Raw genomic sequence first — 17109 nt, 5'->3', positions numbered from 1 at the left:
CTGTGAGCTGCCCAAAGAGGCAGAATGTAACTTGTGCTTTGGGGTGCATGTCCCTCTTCTGCGAGAGCAAACAGGCAAACACTGCTATGGGAACACCACCCCTGTGTGAGTGCTTCCTGGAAAGCTGTGCAAAGCCTTCCATCTCCCCAGCAGCTGCAGGTACAGTCTCTTTGGAGCACTTGTCAGTCTGGGAGCTCACACCTGAGCGGCTTATCAAATTTTGAAGCTCCAAATGGCAGTGCACAGGACTATTGGCAGCACAGCCAGAGGCCTGAGGAGTTGGCCCAGCTTTTCTTCGTTTATGGTGCTTGTTTCTTCCATGTGCTATAGCACCAAACCTCCTCACCAGCCTATTGGCCTCCAGCCTACCTTCTGGCTCTGGCATTTCCCCCTCTGCAGCCCCAGGCAGTGGCACACCCTGCCTGGCTGGTGCAAAGCCACTGCTGACAGCGCCCTTCGTTCCTGTGCAAGCCCAGGCAGTGTTAGTTTTGGCAAGTTTGCTTATATGCAACAGCCACCCAGTGCTGACCCCAGAGGAAAGAGCATTTGAGGGGAGGATGGGGATTCACACTTCTAACTGGACATGGAGCAATGCAAAACACATGAATAAAACACCGAGGATGCTCTGCATTTTGTTAGTAAATGCCTCTGGGGTAACCACAGCGCCAAGAGTGCTGTCACAGCAGGGGTGGCAGCATGGCCAGAGACAGCAAGTGCATGAACTGCTTTTGCCTCTTGGAGCAAACCCAGGATGTGTCCTGTGACAGACTCTTTATGGCATGGGACCATTTGCACAGCTGCAATTAATGAACACTGCAGATGTCTATCATGGTGACATATTTCTGACATATATATATATATCAATGCTTAATGTTTAAAACAAACAGAGGTGGGAGAAGGCATATCCCTAAACTAAACTAAACTAAAACCTTTCTGAAATGTAGCTGATTAGCTGAGCTAAGTCTACAGCTGTGTTTTTTCAGGGCTTGACTGTATTTATTTCCCATACAGCCATCCTACTTGGTTTTAAGGATTCAAAAAAAAAGATTTACATGAATATAAGTGAGCACTGGGAGAACTTAATTATGCCTATAGCTGCCGAGGCTCTGAGTCAGAGGCCTCAGCACTTGGCAGCTGACCAGTCTGGGCTTCGTTCTCCCACTTTCATCTTTGCCTGGCAACACTGTTCCAAATAAGCAGGGAGGAGAATGAGAATGTATTCTGCAAGAGACCTATAGGGAAGCTTGTGTTTCTCTTGTTCAGTTCCTTGGTAAGGATGTATTTGTGTAGAAGGATCTTCAGCTATTCTCTGTCTCAGCAATAATCTTGTCTTCTCATATTGTGGGTATACACTGAAGCACTGAAACGCTATGTGGTTGGACAGGCATGTTTCACTTTGTTCCCTTACCCCTAAATTAGAGTAAGTTCTTGACATTACTTAAATCGATGGATGACCAAGAGAGGCACAAATAACAAACACACAGCATTCTAATTCTTCAGTAACCACAAATTCCTCACTAATCTAAGTAATCTTGAAATACTGCTGGTTGCTCCAAAGGTTTTATGTAACAGTGTGTGCCCAGAGACTTGCAGGCCAAAGGGACTGGGGTGCCCTGGAGTGGTGATCCCAAACAACCTAGAGGCCGAATGTACACCTCCCACCATACAACAGCCTGCTGGCTCCCTTGCAGAAAGGCTCTCTGTGCTTGTTCCCCAGTGCCATAAGCCCCACTTCATCTGGGGGTGTATGCTAGGGGTATTCAGAAAAGACCTACCAGATCACCGCCCAAGGCTAATGGAGAGGAAGACTTCCAGGCTGAATCCTCATCAGGAATGAATTTGGGGTGTGGTTACTCAGCCTCAAGCCAGCCCCTGCGGGCATGCACAGAAAGGGACCTCAAGGCCTTGCAAAATTTGTCATTAGAACATAAAGGTCCCATGGGATTTAGCTACTTCCAGGCTCAGGCAGCAAGTAGGACAGGTTTTTGCAGAAGACAGACTTCAGGTCTTCATATCCCAAATGCTGTACCAGCCATCAACTAGAGGAGCCCGAGTGGCTCTGCTGGGCACTGGCACAGCTGAAGATCAACTATGTGTTTTTGGCAATGCACTTAGCTTGACTGCAGCATTCGGGTCTCAGGTTTCCCCGGCGTTCCTTTGATATTATCCCACAACAAGCTGTTATTAAACTCTAAGACAGATCATTTGAAATGGTATTTTTCTTTTTTTTTTTTTTTTTTTTAAATTTGTGTCCTTCATCAAGATCAGCAAAATGCCGTGGATACTGCTGATTTGCTGTGAAACTTCTTGGGCGAACTTCCAGTGTCAAAGTGAAGCTGATTTCCAACTCATATTCACTGAAGAACATATGGGAAACATCAGCACTTCAAAATAAGAAATCACGGTATCTTTCTCCATATTAAACTGAACTCCTAATGTCCTCAAGGTTGTTTAGATTTTGTAACCAAGCCAAGTATTTTAGTTGTCACTCTGCTCTCAAATGCCACTTGCAGCCATAAATATGGTTCTTCCATGTGATTAAAGGACCCTTTGTTTTAAGAAATATTTATATATTAAAGTATTAGGGGTTTCTATGAGCCAGCTATAAAGGGCAAACCAAAAACCCTACCAGAGGCACAAAACCAAAGTCATACAGAAAGTTGCATTTACAACATAGTTGCTACCATTGTTACTCATTTTAAACAGATTAGGCAAGGCAAACCAGACATCTTGATTTTAAGAATTCTTATAGGTTAGACACCAGCTGCCTTAGCTTGCTGGGACAGTTTCCCAAGAGGAGAAGCCCTGGAGGTGAGTCTGAAACAATGATGCTCCATGGTGCTGCTAAACACCACCAGCACAGGTTGTTCTGCACACACAATTGCCTTTCTAATGGTAATGCAATGGTTTTAGAACAGAAAGCAAGAATTACATCATTAAGGTTTAGAGTTTAAGGACTTCTCATGTTTTTATCCACTGGATTTAAGACAGGCTGAACTCTGGACCCTTTCCACATTCATTTTGCCAGAGCTCAGTGAGGCTGGGGATGCTCAACTGCTGCCAGGCCAGTGTACCAGCAGACAGAAGCACTCACTTTTACAAGGGTTACTGACTGAATTTGGGAAATATTTGTCCCTGAAACTTCTGGCACCAGAGCAGATTTAAATTCCATGATCCTCAATTGAGTCCTCCAGCTGCCTTGCAAAGCTTTATGTTGTCTTCCAGAGTTTTTTGTTTGTTTGTATATAAAACAATTCTTTGGCACACGCCCAGAGGAGTTTACTGAGCTCCTGGAACCATTTTTTTCATCAGCCTGTTTAACAGGGGCTTAAGCATCCACGGCTGCAGGAACTAACCGAGCAGAGCCCTCAGCACAGTCTATAAATGCTTAAGACTCTCCATAGCTGGTGCTGCAGTGAAGTCAGGGTCCTGTCAGCGGGGTAGCCTGGCCACTCTACCTGGGAGTCCCACGCTGATCCTACCACGTGCCACGGCTCTGGGAACATGCCCAGGGAATTGCACAGCATCAGGATCAGGAATGCGCACTGGTGAGGCTCAGGGCCCTGCCCTGCAGTGCTCACACAGCAGCACACAGGCCAACACCAGCAGCAGGAAGGGGATCAGCCCTTGCTCTGCGTCTCAAGGTACAACCAAAGGAAACGTTCATAACAGTCATAACTAGGACAACTGGCTTGATGGAGGGGGGAAATATGCACTATTAAAACACTGCTCCAGCACTGAAGTTTAGCTTAAATAAAGACAGAGATCAGCGTTGCAATTCCGATTATGTGTAGGTGAAATGGGTTTAACGGATACAGCATTTCACAGGCAGCGCACACAGTACACATTACTGTGTCAGGGTAATTATCCCATTTTCTTTTTAAGCAGCACATAAAATAGTCACATAAAGTTTGTGCAAATGTCACACAGGAAAGTTAGGACTATTCATGGCAACTACGTCGAATCTGTTCCTGTTTTTGGAAAAGCCTCAGCTCCTCCCTGCTGTGGGCAGCTATGGCACTCGCTATGCCCTGCTCGCTCAGATGTGTCACCTTCTCTGCCTTTGATAAAAATAAAAAAGAGAATGAGCAGGTGACAAGGAATGACAGGCCTCAATAAATTTTATAATTAGAGCTTGAAGGTTGACACATGGTCATAAAATAAAACTGGTGCATTGTATTGAAGAATCAACTTTTTCTATCCTTTAATTAGTTGAAATTAAGTCACCATTTACCACCTGCTTAATTCTCTTTTTCTAATCTAGGCTTTTATTCAATCACTTTGATCAAAGGCTGTGAAGTGCCTTTATCAAGGCACTTCAGATAAAATCCCTAACAGAAAGGTTCCCCTCAATACTTGGTACTGCCCAGTCAGTGTGGGTGATGGAAGCACTTAGTGGAGCTGCTGAGGGGAACCTGTGCAACAGGGGCTGTGCACACTCACCCCAACAAAGAGCACCAGCAGCTTGCAGGATCCTAAGCAATTACAGAATTACAAAATTTTTTTTCCAGCAGCTATGGAGCCAGGGCATGGGACAAGCAAAGAGAGGGCAGCAGCTTACAGGCTGAACTTTTATGGGTAGAGTATGGATTTGCAGATTCTTGCTGTATCTTGGCTCCTCCCAACTTTTGTGGGGTAATTTCTGTACTACTATTTGTTACTGGTTACAACAGCAAAGCACAAAGCAGTTTCTATCTCCACCTCTGGCAGAATACACTCAGATTATCAATTCCATCTGCCTTTCGGTGTAAGGGGAACGTAACAGTGTCTGATCAGGACAGAGCTGGCAATAACAGTGGAATGGGTGATGAATGGCCCTGCTCCATGGAGCGACCACTCTCATTAACAATGAGATGCCTAGGTCTGAATGAGCACCTGGAACAACAAAAGGTGACTGTCAAGCATGGCAGGGCAACCTCAACATTCCCTTTTTCTATAGGCCAAAGAGATATCCCTTCCCTTCTCCTACCCCTCTGCCTCCTTCATCAAGGTCCTCTTGATGCAATTCTTCCTAACAGCTTTTGACAAAACAAGAGGAAAAGTTCACAACAGTTAACATCCACCTCAACGTGCTCCTGTTTGAAGCAATGCACTTTTAGAAATTCTAAGATTAATTACCTCAACTTCAAATTCCCTAGTTTAAACTCCTGTGTCACAGCAAAAAATATATCTACAGCAGCCATCCTACTATGGGCTTTTTGGCTAGCCATGCTTGACTCAAGGAAGACCTGAAGGTTTGTGCTCAGAAGGAAATATTTAAAATGTGTTTACACTGAAAATACTGCTTTAGTGAGAGATATTGCTACAGCAAATAATAAGTATATTTGTCACTGAAAGCCTGAAGACCTCTAAGATCTGATTAAGAAATGGTGAGATCCCAGAGGGCTCCTCTGAAGGTCAGCATGACAGAAACAACAGGAGACAAAGGCAGAGGAAGACAGCTTGCCTTGACATAGTGGCAAGGTGAGGTCTGGAGAAAAACTCCACTCCCAGCCCACCTGCACAGTTCCCTCCTGTGGACTGTATGTTTGCCTGTTTAGAATTAAATTACATTTCGCTAAAATCTGTACCAAGTCCGTTACAGCGGCCACTTCCACAGATGCCTGCAGGATTGGAGAAAATGGCAATGTGCATGCCAGAGGCTTATGCCTGATGGGCTCCAGGCACACCAGTTTCCCCTCTACAACCTGGAAAACCCTCCCTTGTAAGAATTTGTATCTTCTTCAAATTCCCTCACAACCACAGGTACAGCACGTTCCTAAACCAGCATACAGTGGACTGTCTTTCTAGGTATCCTTTACACAGAACATTATGTTTTGGAGAGAAGAGGAAGGAAGGAAAGAGAAACAGATCTCTCTGCAACATTAACAAAAAGGAAAATTTTCTAAAATTGCACATACTTCAAGTTAGTGCCACAATACCAAAATGTGCCTTTTTTACTGAAATCCACAAACTGTAAGGACTTATTTTGACAAGCATATTCATCCCAAATAGCACACTGCTGCAGGTATGCTAGAGTCCACTCCTGACCACACCAGACTACCCAGTAACTTCAATTTTGCAACCATAAGCCCGCGGCAGTATTCGTCCCCTCCTCCCTGTCAATTACAGTAAAAAGAATAGAAAACATATTAGTAGAAGAACAAAAATGTTAAAGATACATACCAGTATGTCCAGGCAGGCTGCTTTAAGTAGAGTTATTTGGTCTGCAATGGTCAAACTTGTAAAGCCTGGCAATCGCTTTGCAAATTCCACTATTTTAATAATGCACTTTGTTGCAAGTTCACTGAATTTGTCCCAAAGCCCAAGGTCCAGCCGAACTCGATGATCTGCACTGGAGTTCTGGAAAGACAGACAGAAGGCACCATGAATCAACACATCCCTTTCAGTAAACTGCTTTCAAAGGAAGGAAACAACAACCAATTTTTCCTTCCAAAAGAACTTTCCATTAACATTCCAGTCATTTTGTGCAGCTTGCTGTTGGGACGTTGCTGGTTTTAAACTTGGATTAATTGTCTGAAAATTCCTTGGATATTTCTCTGTTACTTATGATTGCAGAGGCCATCTGTACAAGGAATACAAATGAACTTAAACATTTCCAAATGCCACCATCATTATTCTTTCTTATCATTATATAATAAGTGCATTGAGAAAGACAATTTACAGTTGTACCCCAGAAAATATAAATGAACAGCAGAACAAGAATATTGGGTCCTCATCTGGAAAAAGCAGCACAATATTTGGAACACAGTTTCACATACTTAAGGTCTTACCAAATTAGTTTTACTTAATTTATCTGCTCTGTGGCCCTGCAACAGCTTTCTGAGGCTACAGTCTCCCATGACTTACAGAGCATTTCTTCACAAGATGCTAAGAAAAACTCCATGTGTGCTGAAGAAATGTATATGCTTATTTGATGGTGCATCTGACATATACCCCACTGTTTGAAGCATTACAAGGACATTCCAGTGGCATCTTTCAGAGACTGTTTCTATATAGTCAACAATCTCAATCCAAAGGGCGATAAATTTCTAGGATGCACAGCAAACCTGAAGAAGCTGAACGTGTCCGCAAAGAATCAGCTGACTCAAAAGCTGCTGTGCCCCATTTGACACTAGCCCAACAACACTTGGTGTCAGGAGGATGCCTGGTGAGTTGATTCCAATCCACCCACAATTTCCACAGAGTGACAAGAAATAGGTAATGACAGAGCTCTGAAATACCCAAAGCTCCTCTCCTCCTGCCCTTCCTTGCAGCCATTTTCCCAGCATTTGATCTGATCTGTTTAGGATGCAGCCATCGTGATGATGTCCTCTTTCCCTGTTTCATGAGCCACCAAGTTTGGTGTGCATTGCAGCTGCCTTCAGCACTTGGGTGATCTCTCCTTCCTTGCAAGAGGAATTTTACCTGTAAAAATACACTGGTAGTGAATTTGCCAAAGGTGATGAACTGCAGGCACAGAAAACCAAAGGCAGTTTCTCTTTCACATCTGACCTTGTTGACTAACCAAGAAAGAGAGGTAACACTGAATAAACACCCACCTACTCCAGACTGGCACTTGAGGCAGGCAAAGGAAAATTCCCTCACACGGTGGTTTTGGGGTTTTTTTCCCAGCTGCAGAGGAAGTTGATGTGATCAGCTGGCTGAGTCTTAGCTGGTTGAAGTTAAAATGTTAAATTAACTTTAAAATTAAAGTTAAATGAGTGGAGTCTCAACCTGAAAGTCCAACAGACATGGCAGATTAAATAGCCATCAAAAAGCATTCAATTTTCACAGATCACACTTCCTTGGAGAAAACATCTCCAGTGAGCCTGCCACCACCACTACTGATGAGGAGGCTGTTCACCTCCTTGGAAAGCAGTGAAGCCGTCATCTTGTCAGAGTTCTTCAGTTCATGGGAAGGACACAGGCTTGGAAGAGGTTGACGAGGGGATGTGAAGTGAGCTCAGTTTGGCTGTGATGCTCTGGACCCCCTCCTGGCACTGCCTTTGCAAAATGCCACCACCAGCCTGACATTCATCCTCACTTGGAACAGGGTGGAGATTCAAGCTAGTAATATTTGCATGAGACCCTAATTGCAAAAGACATATGCTAATAATGCTATACAGCTAGGAGCCTAGGTGTTCTGCTTTTTAAGGGATAATAAATTATTTTCATCATTTCTATTTGAATTTTTATTCTGGGAACTTCCTCTATTTTGTTCTCCTTTTTTTAATGACAGAAGGAAAAATATAATAAAATGTCTTTATAATGCTAAACCTAAAGAATTGCTTTCAAAATGGTCCAAAACTAATGGGTTAACAGTCATTGTAATACCCTTTGAAACATTTCTTTTGGCTACGGGAGTATGCATCCTTCCGATTTATTTTATTTCATCCTCAAGGACCTTGGTGAAATACAGTACATTGGAGGAAAAATAAGACCAAGATGTGCAGTCATTCAGGCTGTAATTAAATTTAATAGGCAGTTTATCCAGTTCATAGAAAGATGGCATAGCAGAGAGCTACACAAAGCAGAGCCTAAAGCAGGAAATCGTTTTACAATAGGGTATCCATCTGGAAAAAAAGACGTTGCATGAAACCAGCAAGTGTGAACGAAATCTTCATCAGTATCATATGATGTTACTTTATCATGCTGCAGTGCTGGAGATGGGAAGTTTGACGTGTCTTCTATTAAGAGTAATGCACAGCCATCTTAACAAATGTAAATCTAACTCACTATTATGCAAACTGAAGAGAAGGGGCAGTTAATAAAATATAAAAAACGTAAAATACAAAATAACCAGGTGGGTACCAGATCACTCATCATTGAAGCTAATGTGGTTTACAGATTATCTTTGAGATGGTACAAATGGAAAGAGTTTAACATTCTACCTGTTAATGCACATTAACGCAAGTGTCACAGAAAAAAGCTGAATATTTAGCAGCATTTCACAATATCTAAACCCCAAAACTTACTCAATATCAATGCATAGGTTGAACAATAAAATATGGACTTAAAACAATGCACAACAGAAACAGAAACTCTGATTAAATTTGCCTGGGGATCTCCTCTATCTATGCTGTGAAAAAGATGCAGACGCTGTGACTTTTTCTGAATATTTTACTGAAGCAGTTTTTTGGGTGTCTTTTCCAGGAGCAGTCTCACATGTTTTTCAGGCCTATGCACCAGTGCACATATGGTGGAACAATACTGTAATACACCCTAGTGGCATCTTTGTCAGTGGAAAACCCCAACCTTGCTATGAAATCCAATTAAACAGCCATTTTTGCCACATAAATTGATCCCATTTTTTCCATCATTTTTGTTTTTTCATTGCAGGCTGCTCTATCTCCACATTAACTATATGGGATGAGGTACTAGTAGAAACATACACAGTAGCAGAATCCCTACTGTCTTTAAAATCCACTTTACAAAGGAAACAAGGCTCACAGGGGCACTCTGCCGTAATCAGGAACACTCTCAATGCCTCTTTAGTAAAAGCAGCAATGCACTTCAGCTCCATTGAGTTCACCAAGGACCAGAGCACATGTTTCTGCTCAGTCTCATCATCAGGAGATATATACATATCTCTATATATGTAGATATATAGATAAGGATATATATTCCTCTGCAATGGCATGGAACAATAGCCATTTAACTACCAAGCCCAGCAAAGGACAAAATGCTGCCGAGTTGCAAAGCCTCTTCACTTCCAGCAACACAGTAGAACCTGCAGCAAGGGTCTGCAGAGCCAAAACTGTTTTCTGTTTTATCCTCCCTGCATCATGAGGCTGGATGTAACACAGCTGTAGACTTACAAATAATACCAGTCTCAAGGGACAAGCAGTGCAGTTACACTCAATTATACTATAAAGTATGACATCTCCAGAGTAATTACTAAGGCACTCTCTTACCTGGATGACAGTAATAAAACAGATCTATTTATGATGAACTCTCTGAATCTGTTATATTTAAACAGCTTGCTGATTCTCACCATTGGCAGAACTATACTTGTCACTGCCCACCAAATGCAACTGTTAAGTCAAATGACCCAGGGAATTTAATATGAGTGCTGTTCTCCCATTATTTTAAGTAGACTTACATTAACTATGCCAAGTATGGTAATTATTACAGATAGGGACACTTTTTCCATTTACAGAACAGATGGATATAAAAGACATAATTGAAAATGCTTCTCCAAAACCATTTTTAACAGGTAAAAACACACAATGTAGGGGGGAAAAAAAAATAAACCAGGTAACCTTTCCCTCTGGAAAATGCACGCTGCAGTACTCAATAGCAAGAGGAGCCAGATACATAAGCCAAACATCTGAATAGATTTTTTTACTGTATCTCGGTAAGGTCTTTTTTACTTCACAGTCTTATACTTCAAATTCTTTGCTCTTTTGAAAACAGTCTGAATGATCACTTAGCCAAAGGCACAAATAGGCCATGCTTGCAGAACTGTTTCTTCCATCCACCATCTCTACCAGTACACACGTGCAAAGATCACGATATTCAAGGGAATCCACATTGCTTCAATACACACACTTCTCCCCCCTCACTTGGAGAATTAAATTAAAAACTTGAAGGTTATAAAAGCAATCTGTGTGCTCCGTAGTGTGAGAGTGTCATGCTTCACAACGAACAGCCTGAAGAACCAGGCACAAAAGCAGGATTGGTGGCAATCTTCTAACTTCACTAGATTTACTGTCAAGGAAAGCAGAGAGGCACAGGCTTCTAGCTCCCCTTGGACTCAGCATTTAGAGAAAGGACTCTGTGCTCCATTGTATTTGACTTCTGGTCTCTGTTTGAAGTGTCTCAGATCTTTGTCAGAGTGCTGCCGTTTACTCAGTTGGTGGTGTCCAAGCACCAAAGCTGTGCTCCTCTGACCAGCACACACTCCTTCCACATCCCAGGTCCTCCCATATTCTCAACCACTGCAGAAAGGCTTCTGCCCTGCTCCCAGGCTGGCAGGCAGCTGGAGATGAAGATGACTCTTACTGCAACCCCAGTGATACTCTATTCCTCCCACATCTGGGCAGAGACAGTATTCATAAAAAACGAATTAACATTGAATCCTTACCTAAAAAGCTGGGGTGAGCACCAGACCTTAGCTAGATGAGAGACTAAATACTCCACATTGCACACAGGGATTATGAGAATGCAGTAAGGAAAATCTTCCTGTATAATTTCATTGCTGAAACTTGCATGGTACCAAACCATGACAAAGCTGGAGGGACATTGGCCACGTGCAGCAGTCTGTTGCTGTGGCCCTCCAACAGACAACTGCTAAAAACAAGAAAGCTCTTTCCTCAAGCTGTCTGATCTGGCCTGAGATATGAACGAGCAATGTACAGCCTCAGAGACAGTGTGGTCAGGTCATACTCATGCTCCATTTACAGACCAGATTCATCTGTTTATTACTGAGATCCAGGTGCTCTCAGTAAGGGCTCTGAAATTCCAACAGGGAAATAGACTCACCATGGGGGTCACAAGGAGCCTAAGGACAAAGGCATCAGTGGTGGGTGTGATATCCAATTTCACCTACTTGTATCATTTCAAGAGATAAAATATTAATGATACTTAAGCATCCAATACCTAATGCAAGCATAGAGGTGCCCAGGTTTAACTTTCATCCCTACAGGATCTTTGGCAATTACCAGTGTGCAGTGCCATCACACCAGCTTCAGTGCACTCTACTCACAGAGAATATGTAAGTACACACCAATGTGTTCCTGCTGGGAAGTACACTGATAGTTACTCTGGGATAACCAGACCACTTTTGCAAGGCACCCTGTGAGCAATGAACTCTGGCACACATATCAGCCTGGTTACATGTCCCAGCTGCAGATGTATAATCACCTCTTCTACATGGCATACATTCACCGTCTTTGAACTGGGAAGATTTTCATACTTACTCAGAGCCCCTCTTATGTTTGCAGGAGTGTGAGAGCCTGTTTGAAAGATTTGGAAGATTTTTCAAGGCAAGGATGCAACAACACGTGCAAAGAGTAGGGGTGGAGGGCATTAACCCAGGAATTCCTTTGAAGACACAATGCAAGTCCCACTGTCTGCAGCTTTGCCTTCAGTTATGTCACCAGCTGACTGCTTCCAAGCTTCCAGCCTCACACGCTGTGCTAGTCCCTGTGGTTCTGCCTGTGCAATATTTAACAGCACGCCTACAATGACTGCTTTGACTACATCCCACCCAAGCAGGACGAGGACCAGAGAAGCATGCAGAGGACAGGCGTCTTCCCCAGTGCTAGCCAGTTTATGTGGGTCTCAGAATTAAATGTGGAAAATGTTTGTGAAAATACTTCCATCAACATGACAAACACACTTTTTCCAACATCTCACCATATGTGCTTGCTTTTCTTGCACTTAAATACAAAGTCTTACACTTTGACCTGAGAACTTTGAGCCTTGCACTTTGTTTTGTAAATAGATGAGTATGCCACAAGACAGCATCCTGCTTCCTAAAACAGTGAATATTGATGCCACACAGGGATTTGCCTACATCACTGTGAGAAATTTAATCTTTGTTTCAGTAGTAGAAAATTCACTCAGCCTCTGGGGCTTGATCCCACATTTTCAGTTGGGACTGGAGGGCAAGGACCATGGAGACAGGTGTCTCCTTGCCCCAGCCATGCCACTCCTGAACTCCTGCTCTTGGCAATGAGAGCACATGCTTGACTACTTCAAGCCCTTCAGCACATCCCTCTGAAAGCAGCCAGTGCTGCTGCAACCCATAGCAAGACCAGACGCAGCAAAGTCATTCCTCCACTGGTAAGGCTCTAAACATTACCTAATAGTTGCTTTTTAGCATTGCTTTTATTACAGCATTTGAAAACTGACATTGAATTTTCTCTGAAATCAGTATCACTGAACTTCCCTGTACTTAGCAACATATATACGTATAGGAAAAAAATGGTTTCCCTGATTCTTCTCTGGAGAAATTCCCACATTACTGAATTTCTTGATGGGTTGGGCTGATTTCTCAGTTCTAAAAGCAGCAGTTTTTGCTGCTTTGTGGTATTTTGGTAGACTGAGAAAGGATGTCCTGTGGGTTGTCCTGTGCAGAGCCAGGAGTTGGACTTGATGATCCTTGTGGATTCCTTCCAACTCAGGATATTTTTTGATTGTAGGAACAAACTGAAAATGAGCATTTTGGAAACTGTTTTACTTAGACATTTCATATTTTCCTTAACTTTAGTAGCTTTGGGACTATCATCAGTAACCCAGCAGCATTTAAGAACTCCCTGCACCTGCAAAGTTGTAATCCACTGACGCACAAGCAGAGATCACATCTTTGGAAGCCAACAAATTTCTAATAATTGATGGAATGTAACTGACTCACGGACTCTGAGCTCGTCACTTGGCTGGATTAATCTTTCAGACAGTCTCTCACAATACCGCTTAGTAACGCTTACAGTTAAGTGAGATTTCTCTTCCCCAGCAGGCACTTGCACACATACCCGTGTTTTTTCATGACTAAGGACGTGCAAGGAGTGCACCTACTGCTCCATGTGTTTAAAAGGCCTGAAGCCTCCAAAACTCACATCAGATCCAGGCACATCCAGAACATATGTTGACTCAAACCCTACTCACCGTAGTGTATTTTCCCAGCTGGCAGAGTGAGGGAAAGGTTTCCTGGTGAGCTTTTCGAATCTTCTCAGTGAGATCATCCAACTCTGCTGTCATTTCATAGTTTTCTGTGGACTCCTGCTTTGAAGGTTCCTTCTTCTTTTTGTTCCTATCATTTCTGACAGCTGTAGAAAAAAGCAGAGATATAGGTCACATGGGGTTAATTCAGATCAACCTATGTTGCTTCTGCTGCTCTATTTCAAAACACTGCAAGAGGCTTTTATTCTAAATATAAATTATTTTAAATGAAGAGAAACATTTTATATGCACAGAGAACGCTAATGCAAGCTTAGTTATTTAAGAATAATTTAAGAATTAAATGTAATGGGTAATGATAGAATCAAAATTCCATAGGTGTTTGTTTTGGGTGTACCATCACCCTCCCATAGTATCTACCCTCCAAGGAAGTCAACTGCTACTCCATGTATACTGTAAGTGTCTCAGAACCTTTGTGAGGTGGGATTTTTTCACTGTATCGCTACAGCTGTGCATGGTGAATGGTGAAGTTCTCGGTACTGACACAGTCAGTATTTTACTGGATGTGAACAACACTAAAGAAAGACAGCAACTGTCTTTCTTCCTAAATATCTCAGTATAGAAGATAACAAATTCCCATACTAATACAAACTACATCAAGCAAAAGTTATTTAAAAGGAAAGTTAAATGTGAAAACAGTAAATAAAAAGATGAAACATGTTAAACTCAAGTTTTGAAGATCAAAGGAGAAACACAAACGCTTGAAAGAGTAAAAATGGCAGTGAAGCTATCTAAAGTTGTTTGCCATCTGCTTCTGCACTCAGATCAGCTTTCTACCTTCCCCCGGCCGGGGGGATTACTGGAAATATGCATCATGCAGCACTCGTGCTGTAATTGATTTCCCACATATTTGTGTTTTGTAATAAAATATGACAGCTGCTCCATCACCATGCTACTCTTTGTTCTTTTAATGAAAATAGCTTAATTTTACAAAACATGCCCAGGAGATAGGTCTATGTCCACAGTATTGCCAGAAATTGTGAATTTTATCAAGAGGCTTGTTGTTAGCTAGAGCTAACATCTTAAGTGTAACCAGATGCATAAGGCTTTACAACAAAGCCAAGCAAAATCAATTGCTCTCCCCAAAGACTCCATGTCAATATTAAACACCCTGAAGACTGAATGTTACTGGATAAATAAAACAAATCCTAACATCATTAGTGTTCAAAACTTCATGATATTTAAAACAAGGCCCTAAACTCAGAGGGTGCAGCTGGTGGGTTTTGGCACACATGAGTATAGCCAGGGATTTTGGATGGCCAAAGATCTGCGGGTTCTTGTTTGTACTGTCCTGCCCCATAAAGTGCATCTATCTGTGCCGCAGGGAGGGAAGCACAGAGCCACCTCCACGCCAGCTCTTTTCCCCTGTGGGTTCCCCAGGCCCATCTCCACATCTTCTGTGGTTGCTTCCTACATGCCAGTGAACGACAAATGATCACAAAGAGCAGACAAAACAGTGGGCTGGGAAAGCATCAGTCAGGGGCTTCTACAGAAAAAACTTATTGTATATAATAGAAAACAAGGAGTAGATGTTTTGAATATTGTTTCTCCCTCATGGGGCCATTAGGCACATCCTCCAGGTGGCTCTGGTTTTCTCACTAAAGATCTGACTTTGTAATTGAGAGAACTCTGACTCCAATCATTCACATATTTTAAGGATGATCTTGCCTTTAACTGTGTCACAAACCTGCACTGCAGTCAGTCATGTGCTTGGCTGGATCAGAGCTGGGATGCTGAGCATTCCACTGGATTAAAGACTAATCTCAAACACCATGAATTTTGGTGTTTGGAGAATACAGATCCAAAGGAAGACAGGAAGGGTTGATTGAAAATGTACCCTCTTGTGAAGGTTCAATACTACCAGCATATTCAGGTTTACGGGCGTAGACTAGAACTCCCAGCTTCCTTTTACAAATATTCGCCCAAAACCAGTGTCCTGATTTGTTTGCTGGGCCCCAGAGCAGAGCCCAAGCATGGCCTTTTGCACTGAAGAAACATCCAGGACTGACAGGTACGTCTTGAGTGCTGCGAACTGCCACTGCACTTCAGAATCAAATCCTAATCACTGCTGTACTTGGGAGATAAAAGCTCCTTAGAAAACTGTATAAACTCCTACATAATCACAAAGAGCAATAATCCTTTGTCATAAAGCCCCATTTACTTATAGCTCTACAAGCTGGTTGACAAATTTGCCAAACAAGTGACCTAGGAAACTACTTCCCTCAATAGCTTTGAACTTCTCATGGAGGATGAACATGTTATTTATCCCAGGCTTCGAAGCAGGTCCCAAGAGCTCCCACAGACCAGGAAATAAAGCTGGCAGAAACCATGTCTTGCTCCTATGCTACCTCAGCACTGCTCTCTCTGTGGCTGTACTTGAAGTCCCTTCCCGTCCAAAGGCCGTCAGAGGGACAGCTGCTGGTCAACCTGTATCACCAAATTGACCCAGCTCTGTCCTCCTTCTTTTTTGGTGCAAATCACTAAAAGGCAGGAACGGGAGAAGTAACACATCCTGAAAACTAAGAACAGTTTTTGTTCATCATTAACTTTCTTATATGATTCTGATAGCTTTTATAATAATTATAAAACCTGAATAACATTTATCTTATTGCTTTATTCACTAAGGTTGCATCAGACACGGCAGTATTTCTGTATTTCCTGTAAGATAATGCAATAAAGTGTTGACATATAAGACTCAGGCTCCAAAAATACAAAGAATTTCAATAACACTGAACTATGAAGCAGATTTAACTACAAGTACAATTTAGTGCAAAAAAAAGAAAGAGAAAAATATTAAGACAACACTGTTTAAAAGAGTTAAATAAAAACATACAAACACACACACATTTACCCTGTAAATTTAAAAACCATCACTGCTCTGGGAACAGGAACTGCCACACTGCATGCAGGAAGGGGTTTGGATTACCGCTTATGCTTATATTACATAAATCACACCTTTTTGTATCTTGATCTTTACATTCATATGATCACATCAATCCCTCATGCACTTCCACTGCCTTCTAATGATGATAAGCCAATGATGAATCTGTGTCACAGCTAATGCTGCTATAGAAAACTCAAGCTGTGAATTTCATTACTTGTGCACTAAATTCTGACTCGATGGCTGCATTATTTAGGAGCTCCCAACAGGGGACAGTATGGAAGCTCTCTTTACCTGTGAGAAATTCTGGAAGCTCAAAAACCTTGAAAAAATGTGTATCTCGATACGTGAGGAAGCCAGGTCTCAGTGCAGCTTGGATGGCTTAATGACAGACGCCCACACCCGAGCAAGTCTGCTCTAATTCATCTTCCTGTGACAGCTTCCCTGTCCCCTCAACACGTGCCAGGACTTGCACTTCCACACCCAGAAACCTCCAGGCAGCCATGACAGGGTTCACAGGCTGGCAAAGGCACCTTCTGTTGCCTTAGGTTTAAGGACCAGCC

The 17109-nt window shown here is 42.5% G+C and overlaps 1 protein-coding gene across 5 annotated transcripts in view; it reads right to left on the bottom strand.

Moving 5' to 3' along the window:
• RARB (retinoic acid receptor beta) overlaps positions 1-17109 on the bottom strand; it is a 323973-nt gene that overhangs the window by 6272 nt on the left and 300592 nt on the right. For all 5 annotated transcript variants that reach the window (XM_071561104.1, XM_071561105.1, XM_071561106.1 and 2 more), the window contains 2 exons: positions 13594-13754; positions 6166-6342 (listed from right to left, as the gene is read on the bottom strand). In XM_071561104.1, the coding sequence (XP_071417205.1) occupies positions 6166-6342; positions 13594-13754 (338 nt within the window). The remainder of the gene's footprint in view (positions 1-6165; positions 6343-13593; positions 13755-17109) is intronic.

This window comes from Pithys albifrons, chromosome 7 (assembly GCF_047495875.1).
Source record: "Pithys albifrons albifrons isolate INPA30051 chromosome 7, PitAlb_v1, whole genome shotgun sequence".
Lineage (NCBI taxonomy): Eukaryota > Metazoa > Chordata > Aves > Passeriformes > Thamnophilidae > Pithys > Pithys albifrons.
This window is presented reverse-complemented; position numbering and strand designations above follow the sequence as displayed.